The sequence below is a fragment of the Aythya marila genome, assembly GCF_965140915.1.
Source record: "Aythya marila genome assembly, chromosome: 24".
Taxonomy (NCBI): Eukaryota; Metazoa; Chordata; class Aves; order Anseriformes; family Anatidae; genus Aythya; species Aythya marila.
This window is the reverse complement of record NC_139065.1, coordinates 4,520,623-4,541,306: the sequence shown is the minus strand read 5'-3', so window position 1 is coordinate 4,541,306 and position 20,684 is coordinate 4,520,623. Positions and strand designations below refer to the sequence as shown.

At 59.9% G+C, this 20,684-nt stretch overlaps 1 protein-coding gene across 1 annotated transcript; it reads right to left on the bottom strand.

Moving 5' to 3' along the window:
* Positions 1–3,479: 3,479 nt before the first annotated feature.
* On the bottom strand, positions 3,480–10,893 carry PTPN7 (protein tyrosine phosphatase non-receptor type 7). Its single transcript, XM_082778216.1, has 10 exons — positions 10,785–10,893; positions 9,069–9,297; positions 8,763–8,946; positions 8,332–8,416; positions 7,927–8,003; positions 6,964–7,101; positions 6,290–6,400; positions 5,694–5,851; positions 5,057–5,170; positions 3,480–4,559 (listed from the first exon to the last, which is right to left on the bottom strand). The coding sequence occupies exons 2-10, from the start codon at positions 9,197–9,199 to the stop codon at positions 4,466–4,468; spliced, it is 1,092 nt and encodes a 363-aa protein (XP_082634342.1). The 5' UTR covers positions 9,200–9,297; positions 10,785–10,893; the 3' UTR covers positions 3,480–4,465.
* Positions 10,894–20,684: the final 9,791 nt, after the last annotated feature.

Here is a 20,684-nt window from a genome sequence, read left to right as displayed (position 1 = left end):
TCCAGCACCCTGCATCAGCGGCAGCCAGCACCCTGCATCCTGCACCACCCAGCACCATCAGCACTCAGCACCCTGCACCACCAGCACCCCAGAACCACCAGCACCCAGCACCAGAGATAGCCCAGAACCCTGCACCATCAACATCCCAGCACCCAGCACCACCAGCACCCAGCACCCAACACCATCAGCATCCCAGCACCCTGCATCCTGCACCACCGGCACCCTGCATCAGCAACACCCAGCACCACCAGCACCCCAGCAACCAGCACCCTGCATCACCAGCACCCAGCACCAGCAACAGCCCAGCACCCTTCACCCTGTACCACCAACATCCCAGCACTCAGCACCATCAGCACCCCAGCACCCAGCACCACAGCACCCAGTACCACCAGCAGCAACACCCTGCACCACAAGCCCCCAGCACCCCCGACACCCCAGAACCACCAGCCCAACACCACCAACACCCCAGCACCACCAGCACCCAGCACCCTACACACCACCCTCCGCACCCTGCACCCAGCACCACCAGCACCCCGCACCACCAACATCCCAGCACCCAGCAACACCAACATCAGCACCCAGCACCCTGCACCACCAACACCCAGCACCACCAGCACCCTGCACCACCACCACCTAGCACTCAGAACCCCAACACCCCTTCACTCAGCACCCCCCAGCACCCCAGTGCCCCCCTCACCGCCCACACTGCCGGCACCTATCCTGCACCTCCAGATGTCCCCTCCGGATACGGCCACAGCGGGACAAATCGAGCCTGGCCAAGGGGCAGAGGCAGAGCAGGAGACGTGAGATATCCCACTGCCACCAGGCTCGAGGGATCTTTTTAAAAGCCATCTACGCAGCCTGCTGCGATGCCAGAGGTCAGGCTGGGCCCTGCAGCCCGGAGACCCCTGGTTTTCACCCAGCTGTGCTCCAGGGGGGCTGCAAGGGGATATTTGGCTGCTCCCGTGCTCCAGGTACTCGGGATGATGAGGCTCTGCTTGGCTTTGCCCTTTTGCCAAGGGCCAGGGCAGCATGCTGCCGGTGAGGCTCCGTTTCACCCAGGCTGGGCTTGAACCAGACCCGAAGGACGAGGCCTTCACCCCCTTCCCACATTTAGCCTGAACCCCAAAAGGCATTTACCCCCCACTGCAGAGGGAAAGGCCTTACCGAGGTGTTGTCAGCAGGCTCAGAAGCAATGAGCAGCCCCTCCCAGGCGAATTTCAGGGATAAGGTGACACCACAATCGACACCACAAACATTTTAGCTAAAGGGGTTGTGTGGCCGAGGAGAGCTCCAGACCGAGCCCACCCTGACATGGACCCAGTGGGACCCCCACGTGTGGCTCCTTGGCCATAAAATGCAAAACCGAGCTGTGGTGGGACCTGCCTCACAGCGGGCACCCCAGAGCCCGTGACTACCAAGGGTGGGGAGCAGTTTCCATTATGCTGTAAGTCACTGGGCAGCTGCTTTTTTTCAGCTTTTTTTTTTTTTTTTTTTTTTTTTTTTTTTTTTAGGTTTTCAGACAGAAACCATTTTGCTTCCGGGGATGCTGCAGCCTGCTGAAGATCCCCGTGCCCCGCAGTAGCTCTGCTTTCTGTAGTTACTCCAGTGCAGCTCCTCATGCCGGTGAAAAATTCAACGTCCCCCAGTTTTGGTGTGTCGTTTCTGCCTGAAGATGTTTTTTAACAGATTTCAGCCCGGGGAATGTCCCTCTGCCGGTTTGGGGCTTCCCACCCAAAACACCTGCAGCACTCGGCTGTTAGCAGATTGCCTCCCGATAGCAGGCCTTGCGCTTCACTCCCTGCCAGAGAAACTCTGTAAAACCCATGTTTTGTTTAAAACAGAGCTCACAGCACAGACAGGACCTGGGCGAGTCCGTCTCCACACCGGGAGAAACACGAGAAATGCTGCTGCTGGGCCTTGTCCCCTTTGGTGCCACCGCTGCTGGCCCTGTCTGAGATCCCAGGGCCTCTGTGAGCTCCTGGAGCCCCAGAGCTGCCCTCGGGGTGTCAAAGCCTGGGGTGTCAAAGCTTGCCTCAACATTTCTCCTTCCCGGCCAGGGATTTGGTCGCTGACCACTTGGAGCCCACAGGGATGCTGATGGGAGACTTCCCCGCAGTTCCATTGCTCATCTGGCAGGAGACTTGTTACTGAGCACGCAAAACACTTGATTTTGGCTCATCCTACACCAATGTCCTCTCCTTCCAAGACAGGGGCTCCACTGGCACCCTCCATCAGCTGCAGTGAATTCGGAGTTCCCAGGATCTCCGTGCCACCAGCACCGCCTGCGTGTGCCACCCTGGTGGTGTGCATGACGTTGCCACCACATTTTTTTCTCCCCTCCTAGGCAGCCTCCAGCTGGGTTTGTTTCCACAAGGGTAGGAAACGGCTTTACCAGCCTGGGAAATCCCAGGTTCAAAGGACAGACACGTGGTGAAAGGACCTTTCCTGAGCCCTGCTGGGCACCTGGCCTTTTGGGGATGTGGTGTGTGGGGGTCTGCAGCCCAGAGCCCCCAGCACTGCAGCTCCCTGCCTGGTCACACAGCAAAGCAAGGCACACGTGTGAAGGATAAAGGCAGCTGGGTCTGTGTCTATGATTTAAGGGAGAGGAATAACAGCCAGGCCAGAGAGAGCCCCTGGCTTTGCCCCTGCTGTTGCAGGAGCCCTGGGACAGGGTTTGGCACTAATGCAGGCAATAGCCCGCGTGGCCCCCAGGAACAATGAGACTCGGGGAATAAATACAGGGAGGATGGGGAGATACCCAGATAGCACGTGGTAACAGCCTGATAAGTGCCTTGAACAGATAGATCTGGTAGAATTGAGATTGGAAGGCAGGAAAACTGCGTGACTGATTCTAATCTGCATCAGAGAGCTCAGCTGGCAAAACTCCCAGCACTGACAGGAGATGCGAGGGGGGCTGGCAGCATCCCCCCACCTCCCAGCCCCTGCTGCACGCCTGCCCTGGTGGCTCTCCTCCTGAAATCCTTCTGCAAGCGTGAGGAAAGGTGCAGAGAAAAAGTACAGAGGGAAGGTGCAGAGGAAAGGTGCTGTGTGGGAGCGCAGGGAGAGCCCCTGCCATGGAGCAGCTCGCAGGCTGCTCGAGCTCCCCTGCCGGACACAGCATGGGGATGAAAGACTTGAAAGGAGGATGCTGTGGGCCACTCGGGTAAAGCCTGGATCAGCCGAGCTCAAAACTTCCACTGCAGCTCCATGGGGGCAGCAGCGTGATGTTAAAGGGTTCCCCAATTAACTGAGAAGGCAAAATCCTGAGCTGGGATTTTGAGCTTTGCTCTCCCTGAGACTCCTGGGGGCTTTGCGGGCTCTCCAAGAGCCTGGCGGAGGGTGGAAGCCCTGCAGAGAGCGGGGTACCCCCGCAGCACCCATCCAGGCAGGTTCACCCACATGGAGAGACACGAAGGGCTGAGCTGGCAGCCAGCATGGGGCGATCCCAGCTCCTCAGCTGTCCTCAGAAGGGTGCGTGAAGCTCACCAGCTGAAAACCAGTATGGAATAGGTTTAAAATATTTTATGGAATATTTCCATTCCCATGCTTGGTGCTAAAAGGTTTCACTGAATTCATCAGTGAAAAAATAAAAATAAAATAAAAACAAAACCTGTGTATTATTTTGCTCTGATTCCAGCAACAACAACAACAAAAGAACAAAACCAAACCCCCTGTATTATTTTGCTCTGATTCCAGCAAAACAATAACAAAAAAAATGAGAACACAAAGCCCCAATCCTCATTCAACAAAAGGCTGGGTGGCCATGGGGAATGGGTCGCTGGCAGGACTGCAGCACACTCGGGGGTCTCCTCTGCGTTAAGGCTGGAGGGAAGGCGATGGCTGAGGGCAGAGAGGAAGCAAGCGGCGACCGCCAGAGCTCCTTTGGCACTGAATAGTCGAGGTGGGTCTTTAGGAGGACAGCTTTTCCGTACCGAGGTGTGTCTGATTTGTCAGGGTGGATCTTTAGCCAGAAAAGCATCGCGGGGTGTTTGGAGCAAGCCCGGCCCCGCACGGGGCAGTTTCTGCCCGTGGGCACAGCCCGGAGAGGCTCCGGTTCTTTCCCTGTAGCGGTGCCAGCCCCAAGTAGAGCAGGACGCAGCTTTTTGGGTGGCTACAAGGCAAACCGTAGCCTTCAGATCCTCTGCACAACTTGCTCTTCTGGTTGAGGAGAAAGCAATTTAAAAAGGCAAAGCTTCTTTCCACGGGTGGGATCCGCCTTGTGCCAGCAGCAGGCACCCTGAGCACCCCCTGCAGCCCCTGGGCAACCCCCTCCCGAAGTTTTTATTGTCCCCGGGGTCGCGATGCCGTGATCCCGGTGGGTTTTCTCAGCTGTGCTTCTCCGGGGAGGCTTCCCCACGCCGTGCTGCGTGGCTGGGCAGAGGAGGAGAGGGCTCAGTGGAGGCAGCCCCGAGGCTGGTGCCGGGGAGGTCGGAGCGAGGCTGGGCAGTGGCGGAGCCTGGCGCTAGTGGCCTCCCTCCTCCGGCAGCTGGGAAGCGTACAGAGCTAGCGTGTGATGGAGGAACTGGTACTGCTCGCTCGTCTGGATCATCCCACCCCTGCAAGGGAAGGGCAGGAGCCGCTGACATCAACAAAACTCCTGGCACAGGGATGTTCCTGCATCACCCACCCTGCCTGGGTGCACCCGAAACAGCCCCGGGGCTCCCCAAAGGGTGCCTGAACAGCTGCTGGGCTGTTCAAAATGCAGATCAGCAGCGGTTTGGGTGGTAATCCTACTGCTGCTTCTCTTTAAAGGCAGCAGATCAGCGCAGTTCTGAGCTCAATGGTTGAGCTGGAAGGAGCGTGCCAGCTGCCAGGTTTGGGGCCACTCCCCCTCATGTCCTCAGGTCCCCAGAGCCACCGTAACCCTGACAGCAGAACCAGCCCATGGGCACTCTGCTGCTGCCACATCTCCATCTTTCAGAAATCCGGATTCCATCAAAATTCATCCTCCACACCTCTTTGTTTTCCCCGTCCCCACGCTCCCCCCTATCCCCCCTCCCAGGCTCGGCACCCAGCAGCACCCCGCGAGGGGCAGCGTGCCCCGAGCACCGACCTGTCGATGCGGAGGTGGCACACGATGCCCAGGATGTCCACCTCTCCCGTGTCCTTCAGCTGCTGGCACCCGATCCTGGTGGCGATGAAGCACCCCGTCCGGCCGATGCCTGCGCTGCAGGACGGACACGGCTGTGCTGAGCACCCACAGCACTGCTCTGCCCAAGCTGGATGTAACCCCTGGCTGGTGTGCTGCCCTGATTTACTCCTAGAGGGATTTGGGGTGCCAGTTCCAGCTGTAGGACCAGCTTTCTTAGCCAGGCACTGCCAGATTCAGGCTGGCACCGTTGCAACGGGGTCTCGTCGTGGTGCCCAGCCTGTGCCTCGGTCCCTGCATGGTGCAGAGACTGTGGAAAATGCTCAGAGGCCACCTCCTCCAGGCGGGCTGCTGTGGGTTTTGTGGTTAGGTCCTGGCCCTGCAAAACTCCCCTGCTCCCTGCGCGGTGTCCACAGAGCTGGGAACAAACCGGGTCTCTTCATGGCACCGTGCCAGTGCTGCCATCCCCGTGCCAGGGCAGGAGGAAGTTTGAACGCATCTCCTGGGGCAATGCCAGGGATTTCTGCACCCCAACGGGACCGGCTCGTGGGTGAGGGTGACCCCAAGGCAGGGACACACGGGGGTGAGGGGGACGCGTTACCTGCAGTGCACAACGATGGGCCCCGGGCTGGCCGCAGCCTGCAGCGTCTCCTCCACCTTGGACACCAAGTGCAGCAGGGGCTTGGCTGACTCGGGCGTCTGCTGGTCCGGCCAAGAAGGGAAGAGGATGTGTTTGACCTGGCGGCGTTCACCTTGCAGCTTTTCCAGCACAGAAGGAAGAGAAATAAGGATGTGGGAGCACAGACTCACCGTGCAGGGCCAGAGGGAGGTGCGGAGCTGTGCTCAAGCAGGGCTGCTCAAGCCTGTGCCCACCTCACCTCTCCTCAGCCTCTGGGAGCGACCCGGGGGCCAGGGACACTTTAGGGTGTCCAAATGCCCTGCTGGGGAGAGCCAGCCGTGCCCCAGGACCCCTCCTCCATCCCAAATGTGGCATGGCCCCAGCAGGGAGCAGCAGCAGCACGTCCCCGTGCCGTCCCCACAGCCCCCGTGAAGCCAGCCCAGGGTGGCCACGGAGCACCGATGGGCTTTAAGGCACGGTGCAAAGAGCAACGGGGCTGATAGAGAAACTAGAGATCCTGGGGGTGTGGGGACACTGCCGGGGTCCCCCGCTGGCCCCAGGACAGGGCTCGGACCCACCTGGATGGAGAGGTCCCGGACCAGGTACTCCGCGCACTCGCTCACCCCCTGCACACGGATGGTGAAGGGGCCGTAGGTGCCCTCCTTCTCAGGCCAGTAGTGGAAGCATTTCTGCAGGGATACAGCAGGGTTGGGGGCTGCAGAGGTGCTCGGGGCACCCACTGGGTGTCTAAGCTGCCCTTTGCTTGGTGCTTTTGGGAAGGGGCATCACCTGGGGAGGTGTGGGGGCACAGGGAAGGTGGAGGTGGACGGATAGGACAGATCCCTCTCCCCCTGCTCCTTTCCTTGTGCCATTCCCTATGGCTTTCAGACCATGGCAATCCCCATCCACGCACGTCCTGCCACCACAAAGGATGCCATCCCCACCTGGAGCCCCATCTGAGAGCTCCCAGGGGTTGCCCTGATTCTCTCCATCCTATTATCCAGCTGGCAAAGCGTGCTCAGAGAAAGAGAGGCCAGCAGAGCGGGAGAGGCTTTGCTGCATGGGGCCAAGGTAGCATCCCAGGGGATCTCCTCCTCCAAGGAGGTAGCCTCTGGGAGCAAAGCAGGGAATCAGGCGGGTGCTCAGAGCCTCCTTTGGTCTCCCACCGCCCTGTGGCTGTTTTTATCCCCCCACCCCACCCTTTGCCCCGGGCTGGGGTGCTGTGCCGAGGCCAGGGGAGGGGCGGCGGTACCTCTTTGCGCTCCTCGAGCTTGGTTATCATGACGATGAGGGGCGCCTCCTCCTGCCACACCATCTCCCAGAAGTCGGTCACGGTGTTCGGCATGGGTCCCTGGGTGGCGATGTACTCCCGGGGGCGCCCCGCGTAGCCCTGTCGAGCACAGGGGCCGTCAGGGATAGGGGGCCCTGGGGTGCGAGGGGGTCCACGTCCCGACCCTGCCAGTGGTGCTGGAATTCCTCTACAGGCCAGAGGCTGAGCTACGCTGGGTATTTCCTCCTAAACCTGCCCTTGAAATCCTTTCACGGACCCAACCAGGAGCTGCCGGGCATCCTCTCCATCCTCCAAGCCTGGCAGCAAGCCTCGTGCCCCCGCGCTCCTTCCAAGCGTCCCTGGGTTTTGGGGTGACAGCACCCAGTGTGACGGACGCTTGGTGAGGCAGAGCTCGCTCAGTGAGATGCATGTGAAGGTGTTTTGCCTGGGATGGGGTGCTCCCAGATGGGCCCCACTGGAGCTGCCTCCCCCCAAGGCTCTGGGGGCACCTCGAGGGGAGGCTGGCAAAGGCTCCTGCCCTGCCCCTGCTCCAGGCACCCCCAACAGTGTGAAATAGCCAAAGAAAGTAGAAAAGCTCGGAGGTGTTTTGAGTCCTGGAGGCTCTCCAGGTCCATCGTGTGCCCCCAAACCACCTCCAGCGGGTCTGCCGGTCCTGCCAGAGGGCAGGTTTGTGGGCTGCCTTCCCGAGTCCCCCCCTTCCCGTGCCATTCTCACCACCCACACACCCTCCTCTGCCTCCCAGCACCCCGGCTGGCCACAGGGCGAAGGATGCTGATGTGAGAACTGCTCAGAAAGAAGCCGAGGAGCCAGGCAAAGCCGGCACCTGCCCGACATGAGCCAGTTTTGGGGTGAGAGTGAGGTGCTGGGGAGGTCGCACCCCGGTCCCCAGCTGGGCGTGGGAGACCAGGCAGGCAGGGCACTCACCGTGATGTAGTTGGCATTTATGTAGCTGTCTTCCTCCTGGTTCCCTGCCCTCCTGAGGCAGACCCGGCTCTCGGGATCTGGAAGACAAGGCAGGAATTCCCCCCTGACTGTGAGCTCCCTCCCGCTGACACCACCTCCAGTGACCTCCTCAGCCCTTACACCCCCAGCGATGCGCCCTCGGGATGTGTGAGGCCCCACGGCATCAGGGAGCAGCCCAGGCTGGGCTGTCTTGTGCTGCACACCCCAAAGCATCCCCAAAAACCGTCCCCCAGCACGGCACAGACCCCTGCAGCACAGCCGAGGTGGGCACAAGCACAGCAGGGCCACCGGGGCCACCTGGGAGCGCAGCCACGAGCCCCCTGCTCAGGGCACCTGGGTGGATGTGGGGCACGGGGGAGCACGTACTGGGGAGGATGGTTTTGTATCTGTCCTTGGAGGCATGTCCAGGGATCTCCAGCTCCTCCGGACTGACGAAGTTGGGTGGGATTTTCTGCAAGGGAGGGAGAACAATTTTGAGGAAAACCCTCTCGATGCTGCTTGCGTCCCCTCGGCGTGGCGGGGCTGGCCCCACAGGCAACGGGACGCTGACCAGGGACCTGTTGGCACCACCAGAGACCCCGGCTGCCCCGTCCTCACCCCAGCTGTGGTGGGACACCTCACAGACAGGGAGAAGAGCTTGGCACCGTGTCCCCCCCACCCTGTCCTCCCACATCCCCTGCCCCTGGTGCTGCCGGGCTCGGAGCCTTCATCTCCCAGGGGAAAGCTCCCAAACCCCACCAGTCCCCAAAGCGCGAGCATCCCCGTGCGAGGAGGTTGAGGGGCTGGGGATATCTCACCGAAAACTCCTCCTGGAGCTGGGCCAGGCTCTGGGCGCGCTGCTGCAGCTCCTCCTTGCTCAGCACGCGGCTGGACGTCCGCAGGAACTGCAGCGTGATGTCCCGCGGCGTGCAGACGGGCTGGATGGGCTCCACGCTGCCCAGCGAGCTCATGTCCAGCATCAGCGACACGTTGGAGCCCCTCCTGAGAGGCAAAGGGTCCCCGGCTGACCCCCCCCCTGGCACAGGCTATGGGGGTTTTGGGGAGCCCCAGTGCGGGGTTGGGGTTTGGGGCATTTTTGGCACATCCCGCCCGGCCGTGCTCACCTCTCCTGGAGCCTCACGTGCTTCTTAGCGGACGGGCTGGGTTTCTCCGTCCTCTCCATGTCCCCCCTGGCTGCCCGTGGGGTCAGGCTGCCCTTATGAGCTCCGGAGCACACCGAGCAGGTCTGTACCATGCTGCGGCAGCCACGGAGCCCTCGGCCCGAAGCACGGCGGGTGGCGGCGGGCGGCCCTCAGCTGCCGAAGGGTCAAGGAGCCATCAGAGGAGAAGCGGCTGGAGAACACAAGGCGGGTGAGAGGGATACAGCGAGGCTGCCAAACCCCTCGGTGGGGTGTCCAGAATGGGGCTGTGCCCGAGCAAGGGATGGGGTTTGGGTGCTCAGCTGCCCTGGAACCATGGGTCCCGCTGCCAGCACCCCTGGGGGCAGGCGGGTGGCGTGGGGACAGCTCCTGGCACGGTCACTGCGGGCTCTGCAGGTGCCCACTGATGAGCCCGGGCATGGCACAAGCTTGCACCGAGAGGAGGACGCCCACGCTCTGTGCTGCACAGCATGGGCTGGTTCTGGGGGAGCCCAGGTCACCGTCCACGTCCCCAAGGAGCTCGCACCTCCCCAGCACGCCTGCTTTGCCCTGGGGACACAGCGAGGAGGCAGGAGAGCTGGGGCTTACGGTGAGATGGGGAAGGGCTAGGGGCTTCCAGGCTGCCCTCGGGGGGTAGAAGCCCCCAGGGGATGTCGAGCAGCCGGAGGCAGGGTGAGGGTGCTCGGAGATGCAGGGTGCAGGGCCAGGCTCCCTGCGCAGCCTCGCTGATCTGCTGAGGGAGGGAATGGCCCCGGGACAGCCTCCTCCATCCCGCAGGGCTCAGCTGCTGTCAAGAGGAAACTGTTTTATCCGGGTGGTTGAGCAAGAGGCTTTGGGGTGGCCTGGCTGGAGGAGGGCGCCGGGGCTCCACCAGCACCAGCCCCGGGCAGGGAGGTTTTGGGTGATGTTGGGTCACGGCCGGGCAGCAGCGGGCAGAGGTCCTCGTGCCATCCCCGGCTTCCCCTGTGAGGGGAGATGTCCCCAACGGGACGGGGGATGCTGCAGGGTCAGAGCAGTGGGCACAGAGCTGGGTCCCAAATACCCCAGCAGCTCCCAGGGGTCCCTGCGGAGAGCCAGACCCCGGGGTCCCAGCGGGTGTACAAAGTCAGGGAGGACCCCAGCGTGGCCACGGCCGTGAATTTTGGGAATGTGGCTGGGGCAGGAGCTGTTCCCTGGGACTCCCCGCTGCCCAGCAGCATTCCTGGCCTGGAGGGATGAGCGTTCACATGGTGGCAGTGCCACCACCGCCACATGCACCGTCCCTGTGCCCCATGCTGTGGGGGTGCTCCCCATTTGGGCAGGGCAGGAGCTCTCTGGGAACCGAGGCACCACGGGCTGATCCCAGCAGATTCTGCATTTTCCCCCGGTGCCGGGAGCAGCAGGCTGCGACCCCAACACCGCCCCTTGCACACCAGCCACAAAACACCAGGGAGATGCCTCAGCAAGCCCCTGGCACGCAGCAGGACCTTGGGAAGAGCCTCGGCTCCCTGCACCTGCACGGAGAGCATCCCCACCTCCCCACCAGCATCCCAACCCTGCCCCGGGCACCTGCTCTGCCTGCGGGCGAGCACATGCCCAGGGCACGTAGTCACCAGGGCCTGGAGCTGCCCGTGGGGGTCCCCTCTCCGAAGGGTGGCACGGGACCATCGGCACTGCGCCCGCGGGCCGGGGGCTGCCTACCTGCTGCCCCGAGGCATGGGCTCCGTCCGGGCCGGCACAGGGCCGCGGGTGCCGCGCGTGTCGGTCTAACACCAGGGTTTGAAAGTGTTCAGGAAGCTGCTTATCAAAGGAGCTGCTGCCTCTGCCGCTTCCTCTCCCTCCTTCTCCCCCACCCTGCCTGCCGCCCACACACATACCGGCCACATCGCCGCAGCTCGGCTCCGCCGGGCTGCCTGCAGCCCCAGCCCCGCTCCCCACCGGCGAACCCCCGTCGTGTGCCCGTGGGTGCAGCCTTTCCCCCCCAAAAAAATCCTGGGGTGCACCCAGGGGTGTCTCCTCCAAGGCCCGTGGGGCGCGCGGTGCCCTCTGCGCCCAGCCACGGCCTGGGCCGGCTGCGGGGACACGGAGAGACGGGTGGGAGCCTGGCCATGGGGACGGGGATGCTGGCAGTGTTTTGAGCGTGGCTTCCCGTGGCATGGTGGCACTGCCACGTGCCACCCTGTGGGGACCGAGGACGGGTCCCCTACCCATGCCACACTGCCTGCATCCCCTCACCCGCTGCCCTTCCCAGCCAGGGCGCAGCACCTCGCACCCGCCGTGCCCAGCCGTGGGGTGACGTGGCCAGGACCCACCCGGGGGTGCCACCCTCACCCCCCTACAGCTGGGACCACCCCAGCGGGGGGCAAGGAACGGGGGCAGGCAGGTCCCAGGAGGGTCGGGCTCAGGTAGGACAGCTCTGCCTGCCCTCGGGCCGCTGCACATCCTTCCTGCGATGCCCTCAGGCGCTCGCTGCCTCCCGCCGCAGCCCTGCCACTCTTCCTGTTTGTCGTGGCCCAGGCCGCGCGCACAGGCGCTGCTCGGCCCGTTTCCTTCCTCTTCTGCCCCCACCCCGCTGCAGCGGCCCCCGCTGCTCCCCACCAATTGCTCCGGGCACGGTGGCCCAAATGCCTTCGTTGCTTGCCTGGCCAGCAGCACAGCCTGCCCTGCAGACAGGGCCACCAAGGGTCTTGTGAGCAGGACCCAGGAGCCCAGCAGGCCGGGGCTGGATCCTGCGTCAGGCCCGAGGAGTCGCTTCCTGCCCCGTGTGGGATGCAGGAACCTGGCTGGAGGGGTTCAGAGATGGCCCCACCATCACCAGACAAGCTCCAGCACTGCCTTTCCCTCCCACCCCCTGTCTTTCGACTAAGAAGCTTTCCTAAGACGACCCACAGCTCAGTATTAACAGGAGGCTGCATAAGCACGCCTTCAGTAGGGACCAGAGGAAACAGAGCTCTTCCCTGACCTATCAGGCAGAGGATTCCTTCCTAGGAAGGCTGTCAGGACTGTATCTGCCCCCTGAGTGTGGTTAACACCCCTGCCATCAAGGTGCCTTTGAGCTCAAGGGGTCCCTGGGGAGGCAGCCAAGAGGCAAACCCCTGGGGCTGCCCCTCCTGCCTTTCCCTGGCCCCCAAATCCCTCCCGGATTTTAAACCTTCTTCCCATAAGGGGATGGGAGCCTTTCACCAAAATGCGTCCTTATCCAAAAACAAGTGGTGTGGAAAGAATCTGCTGTGGAGGCCAAGAACTCCCCGTGTGCTGTCAGTTTTAGCGATCCCTCCTTGCCCCAGGAAATCTAGTTTTGATGTTCCCAGCACCTGGGTTCAGGCAGCATTTGACCCCACACGCCGTATGGGAATACAGCGTGTGGGGTCAAATGGGCAGGAGGATCTGTGGCCACGTGTGATAAAAGGTCGTAATTTTAAAGGATTTCGAAATGGAGATCCCAAGGCACGTCCTGTGCCTCCAGGTGGTGCAGGGATGTGCCAAGACCCAGAAACCCAGGGGCAGAAAAATGTGCACCTCCCAGCCCCTTGCACAGAGCAGCTGGTGGTGCACGAAGGGACCCCACAGCCCGGGGGGTGTCCAGCCACGTTCTCCCCTCTGCTGGAGCACCGGCAGGCTGAGACAGGACAAGTGGGGGGACACAGAGCACGGGTGTCCGTGGCCCCGTGGAGACCCAGAGCAGAAAATAAAAGATTCTGGTGGAAAATGAGGCAGGAGCAGTGCTGGCAGTGCGAGTGAAGGGCCGCACGTTCCTTTTAGCTGTGCTCGCCCCACCTTGCACCCCCAGCTACGCACAGGGCATGCGGGTATGGAGCATGGGACGGCCACTGGGACCCTCAAAAGGGGGTTTCTGGGGGCTGGTGTCGAGGGACGAGGGACTCTGGGATGGAGGAAGACCCCGGCCCAGGGTCTGTTTGCTCAGGGTAGGACGGGGAGGCAGCACGGCCTCCTCCGCCGCAGGAAGCGATGTCCCCAGAGGGCAAAGCTGGCAAGGGGCCAAGAGGGAGCGGTGCCGAAGGAAATGGGTCTGGGGGGGGCAACACAGGGTCACAGCCCTGTTGCTTCCCATCTGGTGATGGGGAGCCCATCCTGCTTCTTCCCTGGGACTGGTGATGGAGGACAGGAGATGGGGACCAGTGATGGGGACCGGTGATGGAGGTGCAGACCCAAGGGGTCCGGGGTGCTCAGCGTGCCAGGCATGGGACCCTGCGTGTCCCCTGTCTGTGCACACCCGTGCCAAAGGATTTCGGTCATGAGCTGGGGGTTAGGGAAGGGAGAGGTCCGTGGCAGACCTCCAAGGGGCTGTATGGCAGTGGTTTTATTTTCAGCACGCCCAGCAGGAAATGGGAGATCTCCAGAGCTGGCGCTTCGGGAAGGGATGCCCAGATTTATCCCTGAGTGGCACTTGCTGACTTCACTTGCATGTTCAAACTCCGCTCCCATGGGGTCATTTTGCACCCTGAGCATCCTCTGGCCCCATCCTCATCCACCATAAAAAGAGCAGCTCCCAGCTTCGGGCTGGGGGTCGTTCTCCCCCAAAGAGCCCAGCCAGTCCTCGCTCCCCTTCCTGCCCTCCAAACCCCAGCACAAACCTCCCCCAGCCTCCCCACCCCGACCCGCACACCCCAGCACCTCTCCTCCCACACCCCAAGCAGCAGCGTGACCCCAAAACCACCTGAGCAGGCACAGCACCAGCACCAAAATTCATCTGGTGCCCCCCCCCAGCGCTGTCCTACCGCACCAGGGGCTCATCTCACCGCGCCTCCAGCATCTTCGGGTCCAGAGCCCGGGCAGGGCTGGTCCTGCTCCTGCTGACGCTGCGGGGAGCTCAGGATGTCCTGCAGGGCTCTGGAAATTTGCCCACCTCCTTCGCCGCCTAAACAGGGCTAAACAGGGCTTGAAGGTGAAGCGGCCTCCTGGGAGCAGACTCCGAGAGCAGCGGCTGATCAGCTCCCAGCAGGGGCGAGGAGAAGGGCTGCGCGATCAGCCCCAGCACCCCGCAGCGCCAGCACGGGAGCTGCAAACAGCCCGCTCAGAGCCCAGCATCGGGGGGCTCAGCATCACGTACCCCCTGCCCCGGGGATGGCCAGCACCCGGCAGCCGACCGAAGCACCTCTGCAGCTCGCTTTTCCTGGAGAAAAAAAATAAATAAATAAAAAATCCCTCTGCTCCAGCTCCCTCTGCCTGAGCGCGTTCCCAAGGACAGCCCCGGGCACCCAGCACCGCGGCGTGCCAACCTCTCGCTGCCGGTGGGGCTGGGGGGCACGGAGCTGCCCCAAACCCTGCCCGGGACCCTCAGCATCCCCCCGCCAGGGAGCTGCTCCCGGGGATGGAGGGCTGGAGGTGCGGACACGACCTTGCTCCGCTGCCAGCCGGTGCAGAGTTTGCTCCTGCCGCTGCCCGGCTCCTGCTGGAAGCACTTCAGCTGTCGCTGCTCCGTTTTTTTTGTTTTTTGTTTTTTGTTTTTCAAGGCATCTGCTGCTGGACTTGCCAGCCCCTGCCTGCTGCGTCTCCTCAAGGAGAAGGAAGATGGTTTGTCACCTGGATTGATTGCCTAGCCGTTTTTTTTTCTCTGAATGACTGCTGAGCAGAGCCACTTTCTGTTTGTGGAGTTAGCTGCTGTCCTACATCTCCTGTGAACGAGCTGAGCTTGGCTCCAGCTCATCCAGGCAGAGGCAAAGCTGGCAGACCGCGAGCCCAAGCAGACCCAGAGCCGGTGCCACTGGGGGCTGCGTGGGCACAGGAGCAGCCCCCAGGAAGGTGCCCTCCTGGTGTGAAGGAGCCTCACAGCAGCGTGCTTTACTCCCCTCCCCGAGCTCTCACCGCTCTTTTTAGCTTTATGCACAGGGGGTTGTGGTGAGGGGAGAGGGGATCCCAGCCAGCCTGGGGGGCCAGGTCCCCGAGGTGCTGAGACGTCGGCTCCTTACACAGCAACACCCAGAGGGGCACAGCAAGAGCCACGGGGCTGCTCGGTCACCCAAAACACAGAGCCACAAGGTGGGGGGGACCCAGGGGGGGCCCAGCCCCAGCGCTTGCAGCAGCACCGTGCTCATCCCCGTGTCCTTGGGCTTGTGCCTGGTGCATGAGCTCGGGCTGCGCTCCTCCCGTTGCCTCCCAGTGATTTTGGAGAGGTGGCCTGGCAGCCTTCCCGTGCCTCAGTTTCCCCCATTGAGACTTGGCCCAGAGGCAACCAACAGCAGCTTGCCCGAGGCCACGGTGCCCACACATCTCCTCGGGAGGCTTTAGCCCGTAGCAGCAGCCTGCAAAACACCGCGAGGTGCGTGGGAAGGAAGAAAACTCCCAAAGCAAGAAAAAAAAAAACACCAACAAAACGTGACTCTCCATCCCCAGAGCACGTGGGACAAAGCAGTGCCCCTTGCAGGAAGGCACAGAGCAACCTAAAATTCCAGGAAAGTTTAGATCTGGCCACCTGCACCCCTCGGGGACCTCGGCACGAGCCCAGCCGGGGGCTGCTCCCCACGCTGCTCCTCCTGCCCCGGGCTGTGGGTTTCTGCTGCTGGGGGAGGGCACGGAGCGTGGTGACCTCTCTCTGGGTGCTGGGGCCGTTATCAATAACAGGAAACGAAGTTGTCAGGAGGGGCAGGAGGGAGAGAGAGACCCAGAAATAAAGGAAGCGGTTAGAAAGCAGTCACTTCCATTTTTTGCTGCGAGACAGCCCCGCGCCCACGCGCCGCTGGGCTTGGGGGGGAGCAGCACTGGCTTTCCACGGCTTTATCTGGCCTGGGATCGGCAGCGAGCTTTTCACAAAGAGCTCACAGATCCTCTCCCAGCCTGTGATAACAGCTACGAGAGGAGAGAGTAAACCAGGGGCAGTTAAAAATATCCTCCCAGCAGCCAACGTGCGGTGCAGAAATGGGCGCAGCGAGTCCAGCAGATGCCGCCTCTGTTGCGTTGTCCTGGCCCTGAGCTGGGCTCATCCCAAAGTGCGGTGCCGTGGGGTGAAGCTGAGCCAAAAGCAGGGATCCTCCAGCTCCCAGCTGCTCCTGCTGGCCAGGAGGCACCTCTCCTCCACGCAGATGTTTGCACAGCTCACCCCAGTGGCCTCTTCCTCTTTTCTCGGTCGAACCTTAAAGCCAGGGTTTGTTGGATTTATTTATTTATTTTTAACTAAAAAGCCGTGTTTTCCGCACCTTTCCATGCTGTTTTCTTGTTCTCTTTTAGGGTGTGGGGAGGTCAGCACTGGTGAGGCTGCACCTGGGGTGCTGGGTCCAGTTCTGGGCTCCCCAGTACAGCAGGGACATGGGCACAGGAGGGAGCCCACTGAAAGGCCACGAAGGTGCTGGAGGAGCATTTTTGCTCAGAGGAACAACTCAGAGAGCTGGAGCTGCTCAGCCTGGAGAAGAGGAGGCTCAGGGGCAGCTCCCCAAGGCCTGCACGTTCCTGCAGGGAGGGGACGAGGGGACGGAGCCAGGCTCTTGGCAGCAGTGGCCAGGGCCAGGCCCAGAGGTGCTGGGCACAGCCTGGAGCCCAGGAGGCTCCCCTCCGTGCCCCAAATCCCACTGAGACACTCCCGTCTTGTAGGGCACATCCTACAGGCAGGACCTGCATCCAGACAGCCCAGACCAAGCGAGATAAAAGAGCACATGCAAGAAAAACCAACTCCCTATATTCCAGTCCTCGATCCGGCACTTTGGCACTGGGGTGCCAGCACCTGAGCCGGGCTGGTGGTGCCCTGAAACGCAGCGACCTGCTCCCAGAGGAGGTCCCCGAGTCCCTGCAGGAGCCGAGCCCCGTGCTGGCAGCAGCAGCTTTGCTCTCCCGGCTCGCCGAGGGTGTGCTGGTGCAGGCAGAGGGCAGCAATGCAGAGAAGGCGCAGTCCGTGGGCCTGCCTGCTCCCAAAAGCTGCCCTGTGAGCTGTTTTATGGCCTCAGGATGTCAGGGTGCCCTGCAGGCACCCCCAGTCCCCTCGGACTCGCTGCACCCACGTGGCCATGGGAGCACCCGGAGCACAGCTGGTGGTGCCAGGGGATCCAGCTCGCTGTGGCTGGAAGCCACAAATGCTTGGATCTGGAGGGAAAAAACAAACAAACAAACAAAAATGCAAGGTTTTTAGGTTCTTTTCTTATATTGTCAGGACAAAGGTGGGTCCCCAGCTGCAGGAGACATGGGACGGACAGGTAGCAGAGGATGGAGCCGCGGGTATTTCAGCCCTGGATGAGAAATCAAGGCTGATGCTGGTGGCACGAGAGCCCCTGGGGCAGCCCAGGCTAACCCTAACCCTGAACCTAACCCTAAACCTAACCCTAAACCTAACCCTAAACCTAATCCTAACGCTAACCCTAACACTAACCCTAATGCTAACCCCTAATCCTAACGCTAACCCCTAATCCTAACCCTAACCCTAACCATAACCCCAAAAATGCTCCCAGTGGAAGCCTTTGAGAACACCTGATCTCCCCAGGGGAGCCTTTATGCAACTCCACATGCAACCAGACTCTGTTTTGAAGGGAATTTATCACACAACGCCAGGCTGGTGTGCAACTGAAGCATTTATTGAGTATCCATTCCTGCATTTCTACCCTTAGCATCTCTGCACGTGCCAGTTATGCTACCAGGCAAGCTCGCTCATACTCGTATGGTGTTCAACAGACCCCAGGCGATTGCAAGCCTCTATCATTTGTACCAAGAATGTCCCATTAGGCATGGATTGCAGAATCTTTTTACAACCTGCGTTAGCATTTTCAATCGCCAGTTTCAACATGAGAGCTTCTTTAGCTTCATGATCATCTATTTGCTGGTCCAGCGAATCCCTCCGTCTGTCTATAAATTGCATATAGGGTTCATTGACTCCTTGTCGTATGCCAGTAAAAGAAGGCTGGCTCCTTCTTGCTTCTGGCAGTTTCAGCAGGGTTTGTAATGCTGGTTGGGCTGACTGGCGCAAGATGGCATCGTTGAGCCGAGCTTGTCATCGTGGGTCTGTTAACAGCTCCGTCCCCATGAGCTGAGGAAGCCCTGCACCCATGAGGGTCGCCTCATGTTCTTCCTAAATTCTGCAGTGCCGCTGTCTCACACAGCTCTCTCCATTTCTGTTCCCATAACAGTTTTTGAGTCGGGGTGAGGATCAGAGCGGCTATTTGGCGACAATCATACGGAACCAGCAACTGACCTGTCGTCACATTTTCTAATAATGATTGGGTGAAAGGTGCATGCAACACGTAGGTCGTGACTGTTTTTCTCAGTTCCTTTATCAAGTTCCACTTAAAAGCATTATACTCACTTGGCCCATTATTCCGTACTGTTACTGGAAAGGCTGTGCCTATCGGGTCCCCATCTCTCAATGCCTCTCGGCATATATCATCCCAACACTTGCAAGGGTCAAAATCTTTACTTGATCGAGAGGTATCGCTTTGGGGAGAGATGGGGGGCATAGAAACATCCCCTATCAGGGGCGCCGATGGTGACAAAGGTGGAGGAAATGGGCTAGGGCTTGCTTCTGCCTACATCAAACACCACCAATAGTCGATGGGGTGCTATTTTTTTTTTCAAAAACTTTAGCAGTAGTTTCAGTTTATATGGATCATACTTTATCCCTCTTTTCTCTAAGAGTTTGCTCAACAATTTCACTATCGCCTCCTCCTCAGCCGATAGCTTCGCCCCCATACTTCTGCCCACTGTGCTCACCTGGGGTTAGGTGTGGTCCCGGGGTGGAAGCTGCAGTCCTGCTGTCAGCTCAATTCATTCAGCAGGGTTCCCTGCGGTCGCTATGCCTGCATTGCTCGTCCCGAATCACCCATCACGTCGGGATCACCATTTGAAGGGAATTTATCACACAACTCCAGGTTGGTGTGCAACTGAAGCATTTATTGAGTATACATTCTTGCATTTCTACCCTTAGCATCTCTGCATGTGCCAGTTATGCTACCAGGAGAGCTCACTCATTGGTGCTCACACTAGTAGTGTTCACACGACTATCACGCTCTTATTCTGCTCATTGATTTGTTGTCATGCGGACCGCTCGTGCTGGTTGTTTTCTCAACTCCTCGATTGTTACTTCTTCTTCAACCTTGTGCTACTTGTCTTCTACCTTATCTTGCATTTTTCTACTAGCTATTTCTGTGTCTAGCAGATTCCACAGGCTTCCAAACTGAGCTCCCATACTGTGTCTTTGCTCTTTCCAAACAACCCTAAACGTAACCCTAACCGGAACACTGAGATGAACCCCAGGTGGAACCCTAAAAAATGCATACGGCGACACTCTCCCATCAAAACATGCTCTCAACGGAAGCCTTTGAGTACATGTGAACCCCCCTGGTGAGCATTTATGTAACTGCACATGCAACTGGAAACTTTTGTCTTCGCTCTTTCTAAACAGCCCTAAACGATACTCTGAGCCAAATTTTAAGAGGACCCCAGAAAATGCGTACGGAGCCCCTTTCTCCCATCAAAAAGTCAAGTTTGTGTTGTGGCAAAAGTCAAGGTTGTGTTTGTGTTTCCCATCTTGCTCTTGAGTATAAATCTCCTGTCACTTGGTGGAAGTCATTTGCCTATGTGAAATGGGACCAGCTCAAGGAGAGATGAGCTGGTAAAAATACAGAATTTGCCTTCATAGAATCAGCGTTAATCGTAGCTGGAGCTGCTCGGGCTTAGCAGTGATCTCAGTTACACTTTCTCATGTGCTTGGGAATGGTGGTACTTCCCAAACAAAAACGTACCTGGCTGAGCAGTGCTTTGGCCTGTACCCACGTCTCGAGCGGGAGTCAAGTTTGTAGGAAGGCAACTAGTTGAAACGTGCACAGGAGACTTTGTGCTAACACATCTAACCTCTCACCGGCATGTGTCTAGAAAACCCAAGGCTGCATGTTTTGGCATGTGCGGTGTTCGACAGTGAAGCGCTGCTTAGTTCTTTGTGTTTTTTATTTTTCCCTGCCAGTGGATGGGAATCTTAGGGCGAGGCAAAGACGGGTGGCTGTGCATCAGAGCAAAGCGGGGAGCACGCTGCCTGCTTGGCCCTTCACCTGCTGCTCCTCACGCCTGATCTGATGGGAAAACAACTGGAGAATAACTGCAAAATAACTGCTCTCAAACTGGCGTGGAGCCTGGTTTTAGTACATATCTCAGGACCCAAATTGCCTGTTTGCGTGCTGCTGCAGGCTGAGGCAGTGCCCCTTGAGATGTGGAAAAGATGCAGGGATAGAGAAGCGTTGGCCCAAGCTGGGAGCCTTCTGTGAGGAGGGAGGGCTTCTTGACCATGGCCTGGTGCCCCCATTGCCCTGCCCCAGCACAGGGCTGTGCCTTTCCCCCAGGAAGAACCATCTGGGTGCGGGTTTGTCCTCAAGCAGAGGCAGAAGCAGGGAGCTCTCTGCAGGGATTTGGAGGGAGGGATGTCTGCGCTGGCGTCTGAAGGGTACAAATGTTGGCTCGTCCCCTGCTCAAGCGACGCCCGGATGCTTTTTGTTGAGGCAAATGCAGTTCTGTGTTATCCCTTGGAAACTACTGACTTTTTATTCTTTCTCTACCGGCTTCATTGAGATACAAATCCCCCAAAAACCTGGCGTGGTGCTGAGGGTGAGGGGTGGCCGGGCTGCCCCAACCTGGCTCCGAAAGGAGCACCCAAAATGCTGGGAACCCCCCCTCAGG